Source organism: Lynx rufus, unplaced genomic scaffold (assembly GCF_022079265.1).
Source record: "Lynx rufus isolate CCGP_SWC_20201006 ecotype Redwood Valley unplaced genomic scaffold, mLynRuf1.p SCAF_11, whole genome shotgun sequence".
Taxonomy (NCBI): Eukaryota; Metazoa; Chordata; class Mammalia; order Carnivora; family Felidae; genus Lynx; species Lynx rufus.
Genome location: NW_025814825.1, coordinates 34,919,757 through 34,944,278, shown reverse-complemented (window position 1 = coordinate 34,944,278; position 24,522 = coordinate 34,919,757). Strand labels below are relative to the sequence as shown.

General features: G+C 48.6%; 1 protein-coding gene across 1 annotated transcript; it reads right to left on the bottom strand.

Annotated features, from left to right (window-relative positions):
• Positions 1–3,313: 3,313 nt before the first annotated feature.
• FFAR4 (free fatty acid receptor 4) lies at positions 3,314–21,721 on the bottom strand. The gene is made up of 3 exons (XM_047072649.1): positions 21,099–21,721; positions 12,986–13,114; positions 3,314–3,989 (listed from the first exon to the last, which is right to left on the bottom strand). The coding sequence occupies exons 1-3, from the start codon at positions 21,663–21,665 to the stop codon at positions 3,600–3,602; spliced, it is 1,086 nt and encodes a 361-aa protein (XP_046928605.1). The 5' UTR covers positions 21,666–21,721; the 3' UTR covers positions 3,314–3,599.
• Positions 21,722–24,522: the final 2,801 nt, after the last annotated feature.

The following is a 24,522-nucleotide window of genomic DNA, read 5'->3' as shown; positions in this document are numbered from 1 at the left end:
GTTTGCTGTGATCTGGGTTTTTATTTGTGTTGTGTCTGTGTCAAAGTGAGAAGTCCTGCAGATGGTTGGGTACGGTGTGCTTTAATATACCAGGAGGGGCTCTTGTCTCCCAGCTCTTCATGACTTTTGGCCTGTTCTAGTGCCCAATCTCCATTATTAATGACTGTGGCTTCTCTTGACTTCCTGAAAAAAACGGGTTTCCCCATTAAGTGAGAAAGGCCTTAACTACTAGCCTGGCCAAGGCACTGAGGCCAAAAGAGGTGAGTGTTGGTAGGCCAGGCCAGCGAGCCGAAGGCCTCAATGTACCCAAGGTTCATGAGGTAGGTAAGATGGTGGGCTCACCACCAACCCTTCATTATTTCTAGCACTTAATTTACTTCTTTTTATTTTTTTTTAATGTTTATTTATTATTGAGAGAGAGAAAGAGCACGAGCAGGGAAGGGGCAGAGAGAGGAGGAGACACAGAATCCAAAGCAGGCTCCAGGCTCAGAGCTGTCAGCACAGAGCCTGATGCAGGGCTCATACCCACAAACTGCGAGATCGTCACCTGAAGCGAAGTCAGATGCTTAAACGACTGAGTCACCCAGGTGCTGCTTAATTTAGTTCTTATTTCAGGCATGGCCAAAATATTGAGGGACAGGTTGCTGTGGGCTTCCCTGGGGGAGTTAGGAGAGGGGGCCCTGGAAAAGAGATCTGTGGGAAGATCATGGCGCCCCCTACTGGAGTGCCGGGAAGGGGCTAGCTGGGATAGAAGTAGTGGGGCTGGAATGGAACACCAGTGTCCCACACTGTTAGTAGCACTTGTGAACACAATGCCTAACCTCATTCAGAGCCATTTGCCTTCATTTCCCAGGAGCTCCCAGGAACTTCAGTTTCTTATTTGGAAAAGGCATCAAGGCTTTGGTACCAGAGTCTTGGTTTTAAGTCAAAATCCAGCTTAGATATGTATTAGCTGTGTGATTTGGAGCTGGTTATGTGACTTTTCTGAGCCTCACTCTTCTCTTGTGAAATATGGGGAAATAGTATTTGCTTGATAGGGTGCAGTGAGGGTTCAGTTAGACCACTCAGGAACTGTGCAAGCCCCGGAGATGATGCCAGACTGATGTTCATGAACTGGGTCTGGAGGTGGGGAAGGGCACATATGTGTAGAGATCTCTGCTTGGGGGCTGGCATATCACAGAGCCAAAAGGGGCTTCCGGGTCCACCACTTCACTGTGTGTTCTCCCATCAAAGAGGCAGATGACAGGTAACCCCGTAGGGGTAGTCCCTGCCTGTCGTTCACACGGAACAACAGGTGTCAGAACCGGGCTCTTCATCTTCAGTCTGATGATTCCAGACATCCATAACGTAGCCACACATCACATCAAAAGACAGCTTTAATTTACCAAATCTGTCAACCAAAGATGAACAAAAGATCCCTGTCCTCTTGTTCTCAAGCTTGTGATCACCATAAATCTTCGTTCGGAAGCAAGCTACTCAATAAACTTTGTAAGCAATGGCAACCAGAGGCACTGATTTACTCTGCAACAAAGATTTGTTGAACACCTACTGTGTGCCAGTACCTGAGCTCTTGTGCGGTCCTGCCATTGCCCAGACTGTAAGTGATGGCATATCCCTGGGATCTCTTTGGCTCTTGTTTCTCCCCTCCCCCCTCCACCGCCTCTTTGTCGCAGAGATAATTCATAAAAATGGAGACCTGTAAACACAATGTGATGACTCCTAATGTTGTATCTTTGGGCCCAAGTTCCCCATCCCTGCCTCCAACTGCCTACTTTCCATTGGATCTCATTGGGATCTCAAATTTATCCCCAAATGAAACTCCTGGCTCTCTCATCCCCCATTCTTCTCCTAGTCTTTCCCCATTTTTCTGGCCTGCTGGATCATCCAATCATTGTTCATCCAAGAGTCACCTTCGAATCCTCTCTTTCCCTCATGTTCTACATCCTGTCTGTCAGTAAATCGGGCTTACTCTGCCTTCCCAAAGTAGTCCCAAGATCTTATCTCACAACCCCCTACTAAGGCCACCCACCTCTGACTTCCCATTTTTTTTTCTACCTCAGCAGCCACCTAATTTGTCACATTTTTATTCTTGCTCTTCAAAGTCCATCCTTTGCACATCAGCCAGAGTAATATTTAAAAATAGATATTAGGTCATATCAGTCTCCAACTGCAAACCTCCAGTGGTTGCCCATTGAACACAGAATAAACTCCCTATGTGGCCTCCCAGGCCCAACATAGTTCAGCCTTGTCCCTTCTCTGGTTTCAATCAATGGGCTCCAGCAGGGCACCCTTCTGTCCTGGCATCAACAACAGTGTGTAACACAGAAGAAGATCAGTCAATAGTTTGCTTTGCCTACACCAGTCTTCTTTCTGTTCCACAAGTATACCAGCCCCTTTGCACCAGGACCAGTGTTGACAATGTCTGCAAAGCCCTATTCCCCTGGATTCTGATGGTTGGCTCTTCCTGGTGGTTTATCTTTTGGCCCAAATATCAACCCCAGAAAGGTCTTCCTAGACCCCTCCCCCCATCCCATCCAAATTGCCATCAGTGTCCTATTTAAAAATTTTTTTCGTGTTTATTTATTTTTGAGAGAGAGAGAGAGACAGAGACAGAGCATGAGCATGAGCAGGGAAGGGGCAGAGAGAGAGGGAGACACAGAATGTGAAGCAGGTTCAGGTTCTGAGCTGTCAAAACAGAGCCTGACACAGGACTCAAACTCATGAACCGTAAGATCATGACCTGAGCTGATGTTGGACGCTTAACCGACTAAGCCACCCAGGTGCCCCATCACTGTCCTATTTTCTTCATGATGTGAATCCACTCTATAATGCTATATTATTTACTGATTTCTGTTTAGTGCTTCTCCCCCAAAATAGAAGGTAAGTAAGCCCCATAAGGGCATGAGCCATGGCTGTCTGGTTCACCGCTGTGTTCCCAGCACCGAGAACACTGGCCACACCATGGGCTTAAGAGGCACCTGACAGGTGGATCCATGGAGGGAATCACTTACGCTCTCACTCTCAATGTTTTGAGTCATTCTATCTCTTCTCTGATTCCATAACATGGCTTCCCCTAAAGAGGTACATGGCATTTCTTATAAGTGAAAAACTAAAGTCACTTTAATTTTTTTGAATTTCTTTGGAAATTCCTCAAGTTTTGTTGACATTATTGAATAGTCTTGAGGCCTCGCAAGTCCAGGGTGGGGACCTACAGTGGTAGTGAACCTTCAGGGAGAAACCTGAGTATCAGATCACTTTCAAGACTCACTCCAGAAACCAGCATGGTGTGGCTTTATATGTAAGAGATGTGATTGCTGAACAGCTATAAATAAAAATTTATTAAACTCAATCATATTACAAACACACTGGAAAAAGTTCATATTTAAAGGGAGCCCATAACAAATCCTTTTATGAAGGGTAAAATTGTCATACTGAATGATCACCCCTTAATTTACTGGTGCTATAAATGTGTATTTGCATAGGTTACATTTTCTTAAAGCAGGCTACAGTGATGTGATGGTCCTGGAAATAAACTCCCTTTGAAAGCGTATCCTAGCTTTCCAGAGGGTGATAAACTCTGCCTATAGAGAAAAATTTAATTAGTTGGAAATAACGGACAGATCATTTCTTCTGACAGATGTATCTGTAAACATGGCTCCCTTTTCTGGGTAGAAGAAGCAGTGGAAAATTTTCCTCCATTCATTCCTAAACAGTGACATGTTATAGAGAATGGGGTTCAGGGCTGAGTTGGCAAACGTGAAGGCCACCACCCAGAAGAAGAGGGATGGCCAGATGACCAGGTCCTGCTTGAAATTCTGGATCAAGATGAGGAGGATGGTGATGATGATGGGGCTCCACATAATGAAGAAGGAGATCATGAGCAGGAAGAGGGTACGGAAGAGCCGGAAGTCCTGCTGGGACACGCGGATATGGTGGCTCTCCGAGGAAGCCAGGTTCACCGTGAGCCTTTTCCTTGATGCCTTTGTGATCTGCAGGAACACAAAACAAAGCCAGAGCCACAATTTACTGCAGGATGTAGGGGGTTTGGGCTGAGGAGGAACAGAGCATCTGGGAGTTGGAATCTGCCGTCCCTGCTGCCCTGGGGCAACTTTGGAACTTTGTGTGGAGAGGGCCGGTCTCGGTGGCCTCGCAACTGCCCATACTTAGGATGCTCTGGGGAATAGGGCCCCTGGCTGGCCCCCTGGATATACGGCCCCCATCCGTATTGTAAATAGAGTTGATGCAGAGGAGTGGAAAGGCTGAACTGAATGGTCTAGAAGAGAAATATGTGAATGGAAGCACATTGCTGTGGTCTGAATGCATCCAAGTTCATATGGTGGAACTAACCCCCAAGGTTACGGTATTAGGAGGCAGGGCCTTTGGGAGGTCATCGGGTTATGGGGACAAAGCCTTCATGAATAGGGCCCTTAAGAGATACGTCCCAAGACAGCTCCTTCAGTCCTTCCACCGTGTGAAGACAGCAAGAAGCTGGCAGTCTGCAGCCAGAAGAGGGCTCTCATCAGACCTGACTGGGCTGGCACCCTAGCCTTCAACTCCAGCCTCCACAAGTGTGACAAATAAACTCCTGTTGTTTTTAAGCCACCCAATCTGTGGTATTTTTTATGGCAGCCCAAACAGGCCAAGACACACATTTCCCCTATTATTGCTTTTTTTGAAAGTGGTAAGTAACTGTATAAAAGCAGTATGTGTTCGGGGCACCTGGGTGGCTCAGTCAGTTGAGCGTCTGACTCTTGATTTCGACTCAGGTCATGATCTCGCGGTTTGTGAGATTGAGCCCCGCGTGGGGCTCTGTGCTGACAGTGCAGAGCCTGCTTGGGATTCTGTCTCTCCCCCCCCTCCCCAGGCCCTCCCCCACTCATTCTCACTCTCTCAAAATAAATAAACTAAAAAAAATTTTTTTATTTTTTATTAAAAAAAAATTTTTTTTAACGTTTATTTATTTTTGAGATAGAGAGAGACAGAGCATGAACAGGGGAGGGGCAGAGAGAGAGGGAAACACAGAATCTGAAGCAGGCTCCAGGCTTCTGAGCCATCAGCACAGAGCCCGACGCAGGGCTCGAACTCACAAACCGTGAGATCATGACCTGAGCCGAAGTCGGACGCTTAACTGACCAAGCCACCCAGGCGCCCCCCTTTTTTTTTTTAATTTTTTTTAACGTTTATTTATTTTTGAGACAGAGAGAGACAGAGCATGAACAGGGGAGGGGCAGAGAGAGAGGGAGACACAGAATTGAAACAGTAAAAAAATTTTTTTAAATAATAAAAAAAATTGAAAAGCAGGTGGTGTTCAAGGTATAAACTCAAGCAATATGATGCTGAAGGAGAGCAAATTAAAAATATAAGCAAGGCTTCTAGCTTCCTGCACCATCCATGGTCATTCCCTGGAAGGAACCCGTGACCAGTGTCCTGTCTGTCCTTCTGGGAACGCTCTCCCATCACACACATGCCTAGCAATGGGAACACAGACGTCTGCACTGTTGCTTTTCCCACAAATGGGACCACGCCATGCAGCCCACTCTTAACCCTTCTTCCTTTCTGCTCAGCAGCAGGCCTTGGTGCTCATTCCATATAAGCCCAGACAGAAGGCACCTCATCCTTGTTATCTGGCAAGTGGCCGCATAGGTTCCACACTGTGGCTGCACCAGGATTTATCTAGGCCCCTATGGATAGATATTTTACTTATTAGCCTTTTTGGGGGGGGGGGCGCGAGGGCCCTGGTTTAAGTGGCAGTCCACACACACTTGTCCCTTTCTCCTCCCCTCCAGGTTGTTGGGTGGCAGAGAGGGCAGTGGGAGATGGCGTGAGGGTGTGGCCAGTCTGGGCAGACAGGGAGCACTGAACCCCCACATCTGGTTCCTCTCCTTCCACAAGAGCAACTGAAATGGATTCTAGTCTTGCCGCAGGCCGCTGAGGTGGGGCCATGGAAGGCGGCCGAGACTGGAGGCTGCTCATCTGCCAGGCCACCTGCTGCCGGGAGCCAGCCTGAAAGCGAAGCTGCTCTGGGAAGGGCCCACGATGCCTGGCGTGCACGCCATTTGGGAATGAGTCCCTGATCAGTAGGGTCTGTTGGCACCACCAGCTACATGGAGACCTGAGGCCATGACCAACCGAAGAGGACGGTCACCTTACAGGGGGGACACATAAGGGATGACTCCATTAGCGGCCTCATCGTGTACGCTGTCCACATTGCCCTGCCAAGAAGGATGGAGTCCCTCATACCGTGTCTTACACATATTTTCGAATGATGTTGATGTAAATTCATATTTATTGAGCACTGACTTTGTGCCAGGCTCTGTACATATCACTTGGCTTATCTCTTTACATTCTCCCAACAATTCTGGGACATAGGTACTTTGATGATCCCCATTTTATAGATGAGAAAACTGAGGCTCAGAGCGGCTGAGGAACTTTCCCACCAGTACCCAGCTAAGCAGTTGCAAAGCTGGGCTTCAAACTGGGCAGCCTGACTCCGGCCCATGCTCTTTTTTTTTTTTTTTTTTTTTTAACGTTTATTTATTATTGAGAGACAGAGCATGAACAGGGGAGGGGAAGAGAGAGAGGGAGACACAGAATCGGAAGCAGGCTCCAGGCTCTGAGCTGTCAGCAGAGCCCGACGCGGGTCTCGAACTCACAAACTGCAAGATCATGACCGGAGACGAAGTCGGACACTTAACCGACTGAGCCACCCAGACGCTCCACTCCGTGCCATGCTCTTCATCTTAAACGAGTTTCTTCCTACCCTCTGCTAATCCCCACCAATGGAAATCCTTCTGCCTGGCCTATAACTCCATGCTCTGATGCCAGAAACTCTGAGAAGCCTTCCTAGTTCATCTCCCACAAGGCATCCTGCAGTACTTTGTCTCCAGCATTCACGTGGCCCTTGCCACGTGGACCATGTGGTAGGTGCTGAAGCGTCATTGTTACCTCAGCCACCAGACTGCAGGCTCCACGGGCAGCCCTGTGGCTTCTGTGGCCTGGGGCTCTAGCAAGTGCCTGACAGTGACTATGAACAAACAGACAGAGAAATGGACTGACTCATGGGTCGAGTGAATAAGTGGTCGGGTCTGTTTTTAGCACTGACTGATGCCACCGTTTCCTCTGCCCATGGTTCCCATGACTTTCAGGGCGTGAGAAGGAAAACGGGCTCATTATAATCCAATGTGGCTCCTTGCTGCTTCCCACCCCACGTTAGATGACAAGACTGGGTGACTTTTATCCAGGCTTTAAAATGTCTCTGTCATTGCACAGAATGCTTCATGTGTTTTAGGGGAAATGAAATGCTCAGCTAACTTGAGGATTAACTTTAATCCTTAAAACAAGCCTAGGGGGCAGGTCCTGTCATTACCCGACTTTGGGTATGCAAGATGAAGGCTCTGAGAGGTGAAGGAACACGCTCAAGGCCTCATGGTCAAGGTGGAGGAGAAGTGCCCCTCTGGGGAGGCATCTGAGCTCTTCATCATGGGGCTACGGGGGAGCACAGTGCTCCCAGGGATGTGGTCCATGGCCACCTGTGTCAGAGTCACCAGGCGAGCACTTGGGACCACCGTCAGATACTCACTTTTGTGGGTCTGAGTGGGCCCAGAAAGCTGTACTTCTCACAAACTCTGAGTGATCTTTGCTGACTGAAGTATGGGAACCACTTATACAGGACAGCAGATTTGGAATTGCCCCACAGTTCTTCATAAAGAGTCACTTTTTAAACAGTCCTTTTGAGATGGTCCTGAGGGAACCTTCTCTCTATCTCACACCTCTGCCACTCCAGGCCACCACACCACGGTGCTGACAGGTGGGTGCAGGGGGAGGTGGTTCCTCACTGACATGCTCGGGACCTGGGGGTTGGCTCTCCTTGGGGTGCTGCTTGGTCAATCAGCAACACACAGATTGAATCTTCAGACAACAGACTCCATCTTTCTAGAGGGCCCACCTCCTTCTCCATCACTGCAAGCAGGCCCCAAACCTGGGGAATGAGGGCCAGGCATGGAGAAGGGGCTGAATGTTCATTACCTAACACCTTGGTGCTTAGCTAAAACAGAGTTCATTTCTCAGTTGAGCCCTGAGATGCATGAAAGTTTTCCAACTTCAAGCAGTACCCTCATTCTCTCATGCGGCAAATATTTATTGAGCCCCTGCCATGTTGTGCCGAGTACTCTCATAGGTGCTGGATATACAGCCGGAAAGAAGGGAGCCCTGCCCCACCCCGCCCCGCTCTCCCATCCTAGTGTGTACCTGGAGAACGAGGAGGGGAACAAGAAAGGGTAGAAGCATCTCCTCTTGCCATGGCAGTGGTTGCTGGGTGACAATGTAAACCAAGCCCCAGAAGCTAGCATTGCCAGCCTGATTGAAATCACTTGGGAGTGACTGGGGGACTATTACCCTGGGAAACTATTGATTGGAAAAATCCACTGGAGATGTATAGCACGCTTGAGTCATGAGGAAAGAGGAAGCAGGGAAGGCAGAACCGTGGATAAGGCCACTGCCCTGAGCACGTGAGGCAGCTTTGGAAGGGAAGCGCCCAGGTGAAGCCTGCTCTCCAGTCCTTGCCCAGGGCAGAGCCAGCAACCCCGGCAGGGACTTTAGAGCAGTGTTTCCCGAAGGAGACCCATAGAGCATCAGTGCAAAGAGATGCTCTGTGGGGAGAAGGGGGTCTGTGGTCAGATTTAGTGGTGCTGCCTCCTCTATTCCTGGGTTGGAGACTCTCAAAGAACATTAGCCTGAGGCCTCCCAGACGTCCTGCTGCAAAGACACCTATTTAACATTGACTCATTGGTGGTTCCTAAACTCATTTGATCACGGACCCCTTTTTGATATCTAACAGCCCATGGAGACCTAGAGAGTGCTTTAGGGGAGATGCTGCTTTAGAGGAATAAAAGATCGGGGTGATTTCAAAGAGGCACTTCTCACGCCTATAGATGGAAACTGAGGCAGAGACAGTACCGACAGGTAAGAGGTAGACCTGGTGGGAAAGGGTTGGCGGATGCAGTTATGTGTCTTATGGTTTCTGATGATTTGTTAGTTGGGTCTCTATGAAAACAGCTGATTCACGCTGATGGTCAATTCATTTTACAGAGTTACGCTCATAACAGAAAAATTTCAGCTGGGAAGCTGATCCAGTGTCTCTGAGTTATGAGTATCATAACGAGTATGAGCTCGTGGGGTGGAAAGTCCTTTTTTAAAGTCTTATATTTGCATTAACGTGATTTTCAAAATCACATTACATAGCTTTCAAATTCAATTCTAGCAGCCTGTCCAAAATATTATCATATCTACACTCTCATTTTACTGTGTTAAACAACCCACTGAGGCCTGTCGACCTCCAGACAAAACTGAGGCCCGCAGTAGTTAAATGACTTGCCTGTGTTAAAGTCACACAGGAATAAAGCTTGGACTAGAAGCTAGTCTTAGGACTTTTTGTTCAGTGGTTTCCCCACTGTGCGAAAGGAGAAGGTAGAGTTGGCCGTTTCACTGTGTTCCAAAGTTTGTCTTACTCATTCAGTGAATGTTTGCTGAGTATCCACAATGAATAAGCCAGGCTCTGTGCTAGGCATGGAGCTACAGCAGTAAACATAAGAAAGTCTCGGCCCTCATGGAGACTGCATTCTAGTGTGCAAAACAGATGCTTTACAAATAAATACACATAAATGGAATATGACAGCCATGGTAAGTGTACAGAAGAGAAATATATCAGGGTAATGAGGGACTAGAGAACGATGAGAAGGCACTCTGGGGAAGAGCCTTCTCAGCAGAGACCTAAATGGAGTGGGGGAGTGGCCCACACAGAAATTGGGGGAATGGAGATCCGGGAGAGGAAATCACAGGTGCAAAGGCCCTGAGGCAGCTGTGTGTCGGCATGTGTGAGGAGTAGCCGCCAAGGTGGACACAAGAGAGAGTGAGAAGATGGTGTGAGAGGGCAGGCAGGGGCCAGATCACACAGGGCATCAAGGTGAGGGCTTTGAGTTTTGCTCCACACATGAGGGAAGTGATGGGGTCTAAATGGTATCTTCGAGTCACTACTGAGAGCACTGTTTCATAACGGTGAGTCATGATAGATATTCTCTTTCACCCAGGAGCTGTCTTGGGGTCTGTGACAGGAGGAACTGAAGGCTGGCCATGGGTTTATATCATAGTGTCCGGAAAGTGATGAACAGGAATCTAAAGGCTGATGGATATGAGGACCCCTCCCCCAACTCATCAGGGCTCTTGGGGTCTCCCGGAATGTTTCCGTGTGGGCCCTGGCCTGAGAAAAAGATGGAAGAGGGTGGGAAAACCTTTCCGTGGAATAAGTCAATCCTCCCTCAGAAGGCAGCTGAGTCATCTCAGGTGAAGTGCAGTGGGGCAGACCGGAGCCCTCGTGGCCTGCAAGGAACTCAGGAGCGTGACCGCCCTGCCCTAGCGTCGGCTCCTAGCTCTTGCCATGCTCCAAATCTGGACTCTGCAGTTTATTCTCTCAAAAAAATCTCAGGGGTACCCTTTCCCAGCATGCTCTGAGGGTAGGGTCAGAGGAACAGCCATGCCTAACAAATAACAACAGATGTAGTCTACTCACCCCCCGCTACAGGCAGGCACGGCTCTGTGGGTCCCCGGTAGTATTCCTGACATGTCTCCCAACAACCCTACACCATCTGAGTTATCATCACCATTTTGCAGATGAGGGAGCAGAGGTCCAGAGAAAGTGAGTAACTTGCTAAAGGCCACACAACAAAGACTCAAAAGCCAGGTTACTGGAAGAGCCCTTTATGTCTCCATGTCTGCCTTTCCTAGCCCTCTCCTCTTCTCTCTTCTCCCCCTTATTCACTTCTTAAGTCCGTGCAGTGTTCAATGGTTTGCCAAGCATTTTCACACTGAGTTCTAGCATCACTCTGTCCTGTGTACTAGAGGCTCACCGCATCGAGCAGCAGTCCTGTTGTCTGTCTCCCCTTCCCCTTCCTGTGTTGGAGCTCCTTCTGAATAGAAAAACGTGACCTGCTCACTCTTGACCAATCTCCACTCCCCACCAGCACTTTGCAGAGAGTAGATCCTCAACAAATGTCTGAGGAATTAAAGTGTTGGGACGCTGGGGCCAGACTGCCTGAGTTCAAATCCTGATACCACTGCTTATGAGCTATGTGATCTTGGGCAAGTTACTTAGCCTCTCTGCATTGATTTCTTCATCTGTAATTCTTATTAGGATTAAATGAATTCATTCCTGACACATTTTAGATACTACACAAGTATTTGTTAAATCATTTTTTAAAGGATTCATTTTAAATTTCTCTTCCTTATTCCCTCACTTCTTTTCTTTTAAGGTAATAATAGCTAACACTTACATAGCATTTACACATGCCAGGCCCCTACTGCAAGCGCTTTTACAGACCTTGGCTCCAGGCCTGAATCTGCCTCATACCCTTGAACAAGCCCCAGGCTGGATGTCACTAAAGTGGGTCACAAGTCAATCGGTGGGGAACAGTCTAGGGAATAGATTGGGGATCCATCTCCCACAGGACCCAGGATTAACAGACCCGGATAGAGGCTGGCCTGGTTCTGAGCAGCTAAGAAGGTTCTAGATCCTCAGCTACAAAGAAAAGGCCATAAAAAGTAGCCAGATAACAAGCAGGACCTACAGGGCCCCGCTTCGATAAAATTGTTTGCCAGATGATCTGTAACATGCAATAAAACCAAGATTCAACAACTGTAAACCTTCAGGAGGACTCAAGGTTTTGCATGAAATCTTCTGAGATGAGCATAAACATATATGTACATGCTACTTGCCTGAGCCAGAGCCATACATGTGAATGGGCCACCTCAGGAGGTGGGACACAGGCTGGCAGGGTCCTTTTTACATCCCTGTACATACCTCCAAAGTAGACATTACTTCCTGGCTCAGCGCACTTTTGAAAAGCACCTTCCCTGGGAGTGTGGGGTAGCAATGGGAAGGTACCAGGAAGGGGCTTCTGGGAATATTCTGTGTCTCGGTCTGTTTCTGGAAGCTGCTTCTAGGAGTCAGCTGTGCACGCATGCTGGGGATGCTTTTCTGGATGTATATTATACTTCAATAAAAAGTTTTTAAAAGTGTATGTTCTCTATCACCGTATTGCTATCTATGATGGGGTAACAATGGACTCAACCCAAAAGCCCATAAAGTGAATTATATCACATCTGTATGATGGAAGACCATGAAGCCATTAAAAAGAATGAGGCAGAGATATAAGAGCAAACATGGAAAGATATTCCAGTATAGTGTTAAGCCGATAAAGGAAATTACAGAGCAAAGAGTGTTATCTCAAATCTGAAACAAACAAACAAACATTGGGTTGACCCATGGTGAGTAGTTGATATTCGACCATTTTATATGGTTTATCATACATATATAACATACATTCATTATACTCATGGCATAAAAATATGCATATAGGCACATCTATAAAAAAAGTAACCTGAAAAATATACTTTGAACTGTTAATGGGAGTAGATGTTTAGTTTCTGTATCACACATTTCTATATGTCTTTAATTTCTTTTAATTTTTTTTAAGTGTATTTATTTTGAGAGAGAGCACAAGCAGGGGAGGGGCAGAGAGAGAGGGGAGAGAGAGAGAACTCCAAGCAGGCTCTGCACTGTCAGCGCAGAGCCCTGATGCAGGGCTCAAACTCACAAACCGTGAGATCATGACCTGAGCCAAAATCAAGAGTCAGATGCTTAACTGACTGAGCCCCTCAGACGCCCCTTTAGTTTAATTTTTTATAATGAACTTTGTATTACTTTAGTGATCAGCAAAATTAATAATAATAATAATAACAATCACAAAGATATAACTTTAAAAAAATATTACATTCTCACTCCTTGGTGTTGCAGAGGGGGTAGACCTGGGCAGCGAGCCAGGCTTGGACCAGCGTGAACTCTGAGGTAACTTCGCCCTGGAAAGGCTAAGATTCCATCTGAAATACCCCCGGCTTCGGTGCAGTTCAGCTGTGGCCCTTGAAACACACATACCTGTAAAATCTTGGAGTAGCTGATCACAATGAGCAATCCCGGCATCAAGAAGTTCAAAGTAACAAACGACACATCCCAGGAGATTTCTCCAGCGATGCTGGGCCAACTCAGTGTGCAAATCAGAATTTCCTGGTTACAAGAAGGAAGAAAACGTCAGTTAAGTGGTGGCTTCTTGTTTGGCTTGAGCTCAGTCCCAGCAGGAGGGTACCTAACCCTGTTACACTGTTGTGTCACCATTACACAACCAGGTTGACAGGAAACCCCCGCATCCTTTCCCCTGCCCACACAAACACCCCTACAGGCCCTCAGAATACCCGCAATTATTACTCCCGTTCTCCAGGAGACTCAGCTGGGTGTCAGGGTCCCATGCAGGTAACAGCTCAAGTTAGCTGCAGGCAGGACTCCAGGCCCAGTGCTCTTTCCCCTCCTGAACTGAGCTGCAAAGAGCCCTTGAGCCTTCTCTTCATTTTACAGGTGAGAACCTGAGCCCTGAAAGGCCACACAGACTGGAAGCGACACGCATATGAAAACAGGCAAGAGGTTCCGGTGCAGTCACACTGGGACTGCTGAAGGCACCAGAAACAACATTGAGGCGCTGAGTGTTCATTTAGGGGAATGACGATGTCTAAAATGTGTCAAGCCGCATCAGAGAAGGCTGGGGCTTACTCCAAGACAATACTGGTGCCCAGACTTGGAAGCTCTTTCCTCCTGTGTCCCTCCTCCAGGGGAGCACGCTACAGTCTCATACAATTCTCCATCATTCAAGATGTAAAACCACTGGAAAGGGGTGGAAAAGCATGCTTTGTGGCCTTTGCTGCTGTCAGTAGGCTGGGCTGAATTCAAACGTTTGACAGTAATTACACACCTTGAAGCATATAGGGACCTTCTTACATGGTTACTAGGAGCTGCTGGAATAATCCACTCCATCGATAGTCAATGGTCGGCCTGTCTGTCTGTTTGTCTGTCTCTCCTCCCAAACAAACTCCTCATGCATGCTTGACTGTAGGAACAGAACTTTAGAAAGCAAGTTGCCCTAAACACTTCTGAACATGTAGAACAGACTTTTAAGAGCACATTTTGTGTACAAAGAGCACATTATTGACCTCTGGTGGACAAGGCATCTTAACCAATGGCGTAGTAGTATTTTTTTAATGTTTATTCGTTTATTTTGAGAGAGAGTGAGTGAGCAGGGGAGTAGAGAGAGGGGGAGAGACAGAAAATCCCAAGCGGGCTCTGAGCTGACAGCACGGGGCTTGATCTCATGAACCATGATATCATGACCTGAGCAGAAATTAAGAGTCAGACGCTTAACGGATTGCGCCACCCAGGCGCCCCAATGTAGTAGTATTACTTATAGCATCATTCATTTATTCATTCAGCCTATATTTATTGAATGCTACACTAAGTAAAGGCAAAGAACTTTCATCATGTATATCACAACTGAGTGGTCAAATTCAAAATGCAGCCAAATAGTCGCTTCTTTTCCTATTAACAGAAAATAGTAAGTCTGATATTCACTGAGCACTTATCTAAGCCAGGAAACACTTTAAATACATTACCTCATTGAATGTTTGTAGCATCCATATTGAAATGCATATTACTATTTTTCCCACTACACCGAGCAGAAAACTAAGGCTTAGAAACACCCTCCTAAAACAATAGTTTAATAGTACTTTTTAATCATACAATATCTTCCCATGAGAGCTAAGTAGTTATAAAAGAAATCCAGAGACATACCAAGAAAACTCTAAGGCAAGTCAAGCAGGGAAGAATGCCCAAGGGCCCCCAACTCTTTCCAAAAGCCTTCTCCAGAATGTCTACCAAAATCTCTCCAGGCTTAACATGATTTTGTAGAAGAATACGTAATGATAGAGCTGGGTGTTCTCCCTTCAACAGGGACAAAAAACTAGATCCTCAAACAATCTGCTTTGCCCAGTGCTGTTGAAGAAAATGTGTAGGTGTGAATGAACAGATATACACCTACGCACGTGCACACACAAACACACACACACACACACACACACACGCATATGCATAGAAAAAAGACTGGAAGGATACAATCCAGAAAATTAAGTGTCTGTTTCCAGGTGGGACTCGAGTTATTTTTGTTCTTTCTAAATCTTCTAGAATGTGCCAAAAAAGGGCGATAAACGTTAATTTTTTTAAAAAAATGATGATCAAACATGAAACCATGATAGTTTAGCAGACCTAACCAGCTACTTTTTCAACAAAAACAATGAACCCATCCCAATTTCATGACTCTGAGGAAGATGCTCTTTCACCTTTTGATTTGTAGCACTCACCCCAGGCCCAGAGTGTGATAAGGAAGTGAGATAAGAACTTTGCACAGCACCTCACACATGACCGAAGAGACAGTGTGGCTGGCCTGTGTGGACTGAATCATTTATATGCTCTTTAGAAAGCTTTATATGGTACCATTGTTTACGCGCAGAGTTTATTCTCATTAAGAAATTTAACAGCAGGCGCCAGGCCCAAAGTCAGTGAGCTGGCTTGGTATTATAATTGCGTTTTTGTGGGAAAATCCATCTGACTTACGTTATTTTGATTCTAGGTATTCTGACCCAGGCTGTGACTTAAGAGGGAGTGTGGCAGTGAGTCAACTCTGGACGGTGGAGACATGAGTCTTATAATATTCTCTGTACTTTTTCTGCACATTTTGGAAGTGTTTCCTGATTTTAAACAGGAAATTTGAAAACCAGAAGTGCTAGGCCCATTTATGACTGAGCTACAGAAGCAGAGTGGCCAAGTCAACAACTCTCCTTTAATTGGTTTGTTCAATCACTCACTGACTCCAGCCACAGTGGCAGCCACAGTGAGGATGGGCAAGGTGAGGCCCCTGCCCTCGAGGAGGCTATGATGTGCTTAAGGAGAGAGAGAAGGGCTAAGAAACTTCAATACAGGGCAGCGAGCTGGCAATGCCCAGAGCTACGGATGACAGGAGAGCACAGTCACCAGGGAGAGTGGCCTCCCGGAGGGGTTGTGTTCACTGTGCCCAGAGGCATGGGGCTTCGGTCAGGAGAATGGGGAGGCTGGAGCTCAGGACAGGACAGGAAGGGACAAAGTCAGGAGGCCACGTACAAGGGTGTTATGTGGTTAAGTGTGACTTGTATCCCCATCCCAACCTCTACCTCTCCCTGGCAATCTCATCCATTGCCATGGCTTCATTTCCAAGTTGCAGCTGCTTTTTCCAGCCCTGTCTTGTTCTGTCTTCAAAACAGGTCCCAGTGTCCTGAGGACATCTCTGAAGGATGCCTCACAGGTATGACAAGGCTCCAATGTCCCACCCCAGAAGGCTCCACCTCCTGCCGTCACTGACTCAGGGCCTGGAGAAGCCATTCCCAATGCTGCCAGCAACCTGAGTACGGGCCTTCTGCCTTCTCCTCCCTACCTTCTGCCTTCACAGATACTCAGTGGACCCACGTATTTCATTCTCACCGGCCCACCCTTCCCGGACCTGGTCCATCTCTCACCTTGGAAGTCCAAACTCTCTAAAGGGCCACAGCTGGCCCTTCTCCAGCTGGCCTCCACCAACCCTTCTGGCACCATGTCTTGCCAACCTGTGGACTATTTCCTCTGCTTGTAATGTCCCTCCGGTTCCCCACGTCCTTGTCTGGCTAACTGCCTTTTGTCTTCACACGCAGCTGAGACATCACCCATTCTCTTCTAAGAAGACCCCCGGTGGATGGGGGTATCTGTCTACAGGCACCGCTCCACGCTGACCCCTCTCCACACTGGCTAACTTATTTGCAGATGCCGCCTGATTCCAGCTGTTCCCCATCATCCTTCTGTAATGACGCTTCTTGGAGTACCGTCGAGGATCCCTTTGTAAATCATTCTCCCTATTCCACCTCTTCAAACAAAATGGGAGACTTCGAGATCACTTGAAGGAACTGGGAATCCTAGTGGATATCTCCTTGTCTCTCCGCTTCCCAGCCAGAAAAGAAAGAATATATCAGTGCACGAGATGAACTTTCTTATATCTTAAAGGATCCTCTACTACTAACAAAGGCAAGCAAATTGCGTTGATCTCCTCAGCTAGTTTGCACTCAGCAGAGACACCGTGACCTGATTGGCCTGGTGTTAAAATGGGGCAGGGCAGAGCGTTAGGACCAAGGGCTCCCAAGGAAATGTGAACTTGCAGGAAATGGCACAGGAGTGGGGTGGGGGGAGGTAGAGGAGGGACACAGAGCCAGGCTAAATTCTGGTTCCATCCCTTGCCTGCTCTGGGACTTTAGGCATTTTCCCCTTCGGAAGATGAACAAACACCTGTTTGTAGGATTTCTGTGAGAACCAAACTGTGCCAGGATCCGAGACCGTCTGCATTCTCATTACCTGCACCTCCTGGAACAGGACAGTGTCTCGGTCACATGACTCATGATGAGGGCAGGGGGCACGGGTGCTCAGTAAATGTTTGTACAATGAATGGGCAGCACATTCTGGCTGGGGTGCACAGCCCCCCCCAACCTGCCATTGAGGCCGGCGCCCCGCCGGGGCCACAGCATACACAGGCAGGAATCCCACTGGACCAGGCTGAGGTGACCTGGCTGAGATGTCTGTGTTGCCAGGATGTGCCCACCCCCTTAAAACGGCAGCCTATTATCTTACTGCAATCAGAAGAATTACACTATTTGAAGAATGTTTGAAATATTTATAACCAAAGATAAGGAAACTAATAATAGCTGGCAATTCTTGAGTGCTTAACTGTGTATGTGCCAGGTGGTGGCCCATTTACCGAACATTAGTCCCCATGGCAATCCTATGTTAGACTGTTATCACGCCCATTCTGCAAATGGGGAAAGGAAGGTATAGAGACGTGGGACCGCTTGCCTCTGGCACACAGTTCCTAAAGGGCTGACATTGGAATTCAGACTCAGAACGTCGGACTCCAAATCGCACGCACGCTCCTAATACCGAATTATCTAGCGTTTTCAGCATGCCTATTATTTCATCATCCCTTCAGGGAAGGGTTAGAGAGCCTGGTCACCCTGGATTGTGGGCACCCGCTGCCCAAATGGACAAAGGTACTCATGTTCCTGTTTTGGGGAGGAGGAGGGGTGCTCAGAATAGCAGAAAGCTCTGAGACGTACTGTTTCCCTGGCCAGCGCTCCTTGAGAGGAGGCAGCCAGTATGTGCTTGGGGTTACTTAGTTTCCTCGGCCGGTGGTTTGGGTAGGAAAGTGTCTCCCATCCAAAACCTCCATATTTAGTGTCCAAGTGGGAAGGGGCAGGCAGAATCTAGACAGGAAGCTGGGAATAGAGGATTGAGAAAACAAGCTTTTGCTAATTTTAAATGTGAGACTCCATTCAGTCTAGCCTAGATCCTTCTCTCTTTTTTAAAATGGCCACACTCTGTCCCCCCCCATTTCTTATTCTTTCCAACTTATTTTTTCAACCCTTCATCCTCAGTTTGCTCACCTATAAAATGAGTTGTTTCGTACATGCTCAGGTCACAGCCCTTGAGGGACAGGGGAGTTTTTCTGTTCCTTGGCTTACTGGCAGGTGCATGTGGTGGGGGTGCAGGTGGGGCAAAGACAAAGAGGATGGAGAGCTGGAAAGGACCATGCTGGTTTTTCATTCCAAGCTCCCTGACCCCACTTCTACTAATGTCAGGGAAGAGGGCTCCTGCGGCCGACTCACCCGGCGCCCAGTCTTCTCTGGTGCTCTCCCAGTGGTTTTGTCCAATCCCTCTCCCTCTCTTATGATCAAGGAGGTGTTTCTGCATTAATACAAGAGGGGTCTGTGTGCTCAGCCCCAAAGGAGACGGAGTGAAAGCCACCACAACACGAGTCTCCATGGAAGCACTTTGCAGCACAGCTCTGGTCATCCCGGAAGTGCTGGAGAGGGCTCTGACCAGAGGTACTTTCCACCAGAGGTACAACTACACAGTGACCAAACAAGGAGGATCCCTCCATCTGAGCGAAGGCCTTCTTGCTCAACAACCACCTGTGTCCATGTAGGCAAGCAGTTACAGTCTGGGCTTTTGGCTGAGAGGGGCCAAGAACCTCACTTTTTTAGTGCTATTTGCCAGTTAAGTATAAGTGTACCTGAAGCAATTGTAAAAGGCAAGGGCATAAGGCATATGTCTGGAACATGAGATGCCCGTAAGATATATTCAATTTGATCTTTAATTTCCTGAGTGTCATTTTGTCTGTAAGAAGAAAATGGGGAGAAGTCCCTCAAGATCTGTGAAAATGCAGAAACACTGTGACTCAGTGAGAGAATAACTTAAAAAAAAAAAATCCAAAGATTGAGGGCAGAACCTTAGCCTCCAGCTGATCCAGTGGATCTGGGGTGAGCCTGGCCTTCCATTTATTCTAGAAGCATCTAAGTGATCCACCCTGATTCTCAGGTATAGCTGGGTTGAGGAGGACAGGGCTGCCCACTAAGTTAGGGTCCTTGGCCCACCACACCAAAGGCACCCCACCAACTCAGCCGATCCCAGCTATCCTGGCCCCCACTTGAGGGGTATGGCCACAGGCTTACATGTTCTTTGATGAAGTGCCATGGGCCTGACATGGTTCCTGCCTATTAGTCATTCAAGGCCTTAAAACAAAACAATCAAATAAAAAGCCCACAATGTATCCCATGCAAAAAACAAACTATTAGGAAAGAGACTTGTAGATTTCATCTGTGTGAAAAACAAAAAATAAAAAAGGATAGTGCTTATACAGGATGCAGAGTTCTCCCCACACCCCACTAAGAGGAGTGTGTGACAGACTGGTCTGGAGAAAGCCCCAGAGAAGCCCATCTCTGTGTCCATGCTCCAGAGGATACACCCAGCGGGACATCCCCTGGTGGGACTGTCCACTTCCGTAGTGAGAAGCCTTCCCCCCGGTTACATCTCATCCCCGTGCCTTCCTACCTTCTCACTCCCTTCTGGTCACTGTGCAGGCCTCTCTTTGGGACTGTGGTTTGTGAGGGTTTTGCTCAGGCCAGAAACCCAGCGAGTTGTAGAGAAAGGGAGGGGGTGAAGAAACCAGCTTAGGGCAGACCCTGTGAGAGGCTGAGCCCGGAGCAGGACTCATCCCTTCCTTTACGGTGCACAGACCTATGTCCTCTCCCTGTCCCTCCCCATGAGGTGTAGAAAACCCAACACACTGGGATGACAGCCAGAACAGGCGGCCACTGTCCTACACCCGGCCCGCGCCCACGAGTCATGAGCTGAATCAAACTGCAACAGTACAGTGGGGCAGCAACGCCGACAGACCTGGACCTCGATTCTGGACTGCGCACCTGGAGTCACCCTCGAGCCAATGTCATGAACTGTCCGCAGAACCTTTGTCAGGTTGTGGACCCCCACTGAGATCCTAATGACAACTCTGGGCATACTACTCAGAATAAAGCTCTGGCAGCCTCTGGAACCTGCAGGACGTTTGGGGCGCCCAGGGTACTCTGAAGCCACCTGTCCCCCAAGGCTCCCAGGGCAAGGTCTTGTGGTCTAGTGTAATCCTTCTGTCTTGCAGTTGGAAAAGCTGAGGCCCTGGGAGGGGGAGTCACAACACCCCTGGTGGCAGTGTTGGGTCTGGGGTCCCTGGGTCTCCAATGCCCTTTCTCCCTGACTCTGCAAAGCAGGACACTTACCCAGCCTGTACTGAATCTGCCGTGCACGATCTCAACTCCAACTCGCACCAAGGATGACATACCCTGAGCAAGTCATTCCCCTGTGTGCCTCAGCTTCCCCATATGTAAAGTAGATGTGATAGCAAGAGTACCGTAGCACCCTGCCAGGAAGCAGAATTCAACATACAGCAATGCGATTAGCCATTCCGGACCCTCGAAATTCCATCTGGCTGGCCGCTAAGCTCTCCGTTATTTCACTGACCTCGAAATGAAGGGTGCACTTTACAGGCATTTGGGGGACTCCACTTACAAGGTTTTGGAGGGCGTTTATGGGACCTACGTCGCTGCGGTGAAATTTTAAGAGCTAAAACTTCAGAGCGCCGGGCACAGTGTCACAACTATTAAGCGCAACAAATGGCCTGTGATTGTTTTGTTGTTACTGTTATTCATCGTCCCTGGTCGCCGTTTCCGTCGGACCCCCGCCTGCCGGCCCGCCCCAGACACCGGCGGGGCGCGCACCGCCCGGCGCTCACCTGGTCCCGACCGGAGAGCCGCTGCGGAACGACTTGGAAGAAGACGCAGAGGGGCAGCGCGGCCAGCGCCGAGTAGCCCCAGATGAGCGCCAGCAGCGCGGCCCTCGCCCGCCGCCCCAGGCCCCGCACGCCCCGCTGCAGGCGAACGATGCACACCATGCGCTCCAGGCTGACGGCCGCCAGCGTGAGGATGGTGACGCTGCCGCTCAAGCTCATCACGTAGAAGAGCAGGTGGCAGGCGACCGGGCCCAGCAGCCAGGCCTCAGTCCATCGCACAGCCAGCACGGGCGGGATGGCGCTGGTGAAGAGCAGGTCCGCGCAGAAAAGGTTGAGCACCAGGCAGGCGGTGGTGCCGCGGCGCCGTCGGCGCGCCACCAGCACCAAGGCGCACACGTTGCCCAACAGCGACACCGCGAAGATGAGCGCCAGCACGACCGTCTCCACAGCGGTCAGCACCAGCCGGTGGTCTCCCTTGACGTCGGAGAAGAATGGGAAGCGGGTGCGGTTGGCCCGCTCCAGGCTGCGCGGGGACCCAGTGCCCGCCGCCTGCGCGCACTCAGGGGACATGCCCTGTGCCCGGCGGCCCGCAGCCGTCTGCTAGCGCGCTCATCTGGGAGGCGACTGAGCGCCAAGGCGGGGAAAGAGGGAGGGAGGCGGTTGCGACATCTCCCCTCTGGCCCCCTCCCGCCGCAGGAGCGCCGGCGCTGGGCGTTGTGAGCTGAGCCTGGGGCGCGCGGGAACGAGGAAGTGCCAGGCGTCGCCGCTGGAAACACCCCGGCCTGGCGAGAGGCGGCGGCCCCTGCGGAGGCCTCACGCCGTCGGACTGTTGGGCGAGCGCCCGAGGGTCCTGGAAACCCCACTTGGAGAGCCCCCAGAACCCCTGCAGGACCTTCCCAGCTTCCTTCATCCTCCAGGGGCATCCTGTGTCCGAAACCTTGAAACCACCGATTTAGGTAAAATTGATTTAAGAGCGTCAGAGCTGGACTGTGGAGATCATTTTGTCCTGTGTTGCCCAGACTTCATCAAAGAAGCCCCTCGGGTCCGGGGGTGGACTCCAAAGCACTTTGCAATGGGGCCACACCTTTTTTTGGGGGGGGGGAATCGTTTGTTTTAGCATTGCTTAGTAACATGTGACATTGGGGTGAATTATTTTATTTCTCTGTTCCCCAGGGTTGTTTTTTTTTTTAATCTATAAAAAGAGAATAAAATATCTCATCGAGTAATTGTAAGGATTTTATAAAGAGATTAACACTTGGCATATAGTAATTGCTCTCACACACAATTATTATTTACTATAATAAATTATTAGTCTTCAATTATTAGTTATTATAATAAAAATGCATGTCAATTTTGCATTCTGAGCAACGAGCGATGATATAAAAATGCTCTCGTGTAAAAGGAAAAATCTTGAATAAACTTGACACCCCAGAAAGGCAAACTATCCTAGACCTCGAGGTGTATACACAGGCTGTGACTATGTCTCAGCACCCCAGTTTGAGAAGCACTGGGCAATCCAGGGCTTACAGATAAGGAAACTGAGGCATAGCAAGAAGAGACTTGTCCAAGGTGGCCCCTGGTTAGTAATAAAAGCCAGGACCCCTGCCCCTACCCTGCGAGTTTCCACCACACCCGTCATGTCTAGTTTTCTGTTAAATTAGGCCGTTAGAGAATGAAAAATGTGCCTGTGGCCCTAGACCCAGTGACCACTTCCCTGGCCAGCCACCCCCCCTCCCCTTTGCCACACTGCTAGGCCTCTCCCAGTTGTGCATTCTGTCTTGTAGTTGTCTGTGTACTTATTAAGGATTTGGCACAGCAGCCTGAGGTGCTGTGTGGGGAGGAGATGCAGTCTGCTTATCGCTGTGTCATGTGTGTCTCAGTTGACAGTGTGACCTCTGAACTGAGGATCTGTTTGATTGCAAGTCAGTGGAAGATGTTCAACTGGAACCTTGAGTAAATTCAAGTTGTAAAACAGAACGAGTTTGTTTTCTGACACTGTTGGAAAAGGGCAAGAGATTGAAATAAAGGGAACTCATATGGAATTTGGCAACTCTCTGGGGTCAGGGTATGTTAGCTTTTTGTGTGAGGGAAAAGGGAGTTGTCTGTGTTGAGAGGGAAGGAGAGGAGGGGGGTTGGCAGAAGTGGGGGGGATCCCATTATCATAGGCTAATGTGCCACGAGGACAGGATAGGTTTCCTCAGAGTGGGCAACCGGGGTGGGGTGTCAGGGCTAGAGGGCTTTCTCCATAATTACTCTCCAGAGTTCTTCCGATGGCAAAATGGTGAGTGCAAAGCTTCCCAAATTTTCTCCTTTTACATTGCCTTCATGGCACCCCTCAGGCCAAAAGAAATACCTAATTTTTGAATTTATTAAGCAGCTGGATCCAAATGACTTACTAAGAATTTATGTCTTAAGAGCTCAGTAGCCATCTGTGAAAACCAAAAATAATTTTTTGTTTCATTCTTAAGCAGACATGGTGACTTCCCAGTGGGATGAGCGCACCTGTTGAGCTCTACAAAACTGGGAATCAGATTGGGCACTGCCACTCTCATTTCCTGCTCCACACTGACTTTCATGTGTCTGCTTTTTATCACAGTACCTCTGAAAACTGAGCTTTTTAAATGGGCTTCACATTGCAGCTGTGAATGACCTAGAGCTAGTCGTTCACATGGAGACCAATGGATGTTGAGCAGCACCGTGTTTCCCTGGGCACCCAACCAAGCACATGTGGGCATGTGGCTAAGAACACAGACTTGGAAACTCACCTGCCAAGACCAGAATTCAGACTGTACAACTCACCTTGGGATGTTGGGCAAGTTAGCTTCTAGTGTCTCAGTCTTTCCATATACAAAAAGGGAATAATAATAGAACTGATCTTGCTGGGTCTTGAGGGGATTAAATGAAGCTCCTACAAGTAAAAGCACTTAACACACAAGTCATCCAGTGCTCGACACTGTTTATAGACTTAAGGACTGACCACACATCCTTGTTGGCTGAGACAGTCTCCATTTATGAAATTATTATTAGAACCCTCATTCTTTCTCAAATTGCCCTGGTTTGGAGGATAAATTCTGTGACCATGGTACCCTTACATTTATTAGCTCGTTGGGTGCTCATTAAGTCACCACAGACACTGGGATTTAAATTTAAGTGGTCTGACTACGGGACCCCTGCTCTTAAACACCAGAGAAGTGCTTCTTCTTTTTTTTAAAAATGTTTATTTATTTTTTGAGAAAGAGATACAGTGTGAGCAGGGGAGGCACAGAGAGAGAGGGAGACACAGAATCTGAAGCAGACTCCAGGCTCTGAGCTGTCAGCACAGGCTTGACGCGGGGCTCGAACTCACAGACCGTGAGATCATGACCTAAGCCAAAGTCGGACACCTAACCAACCGAGCCACCCAGGCACCCCCAGAGCAGTGCTTCTT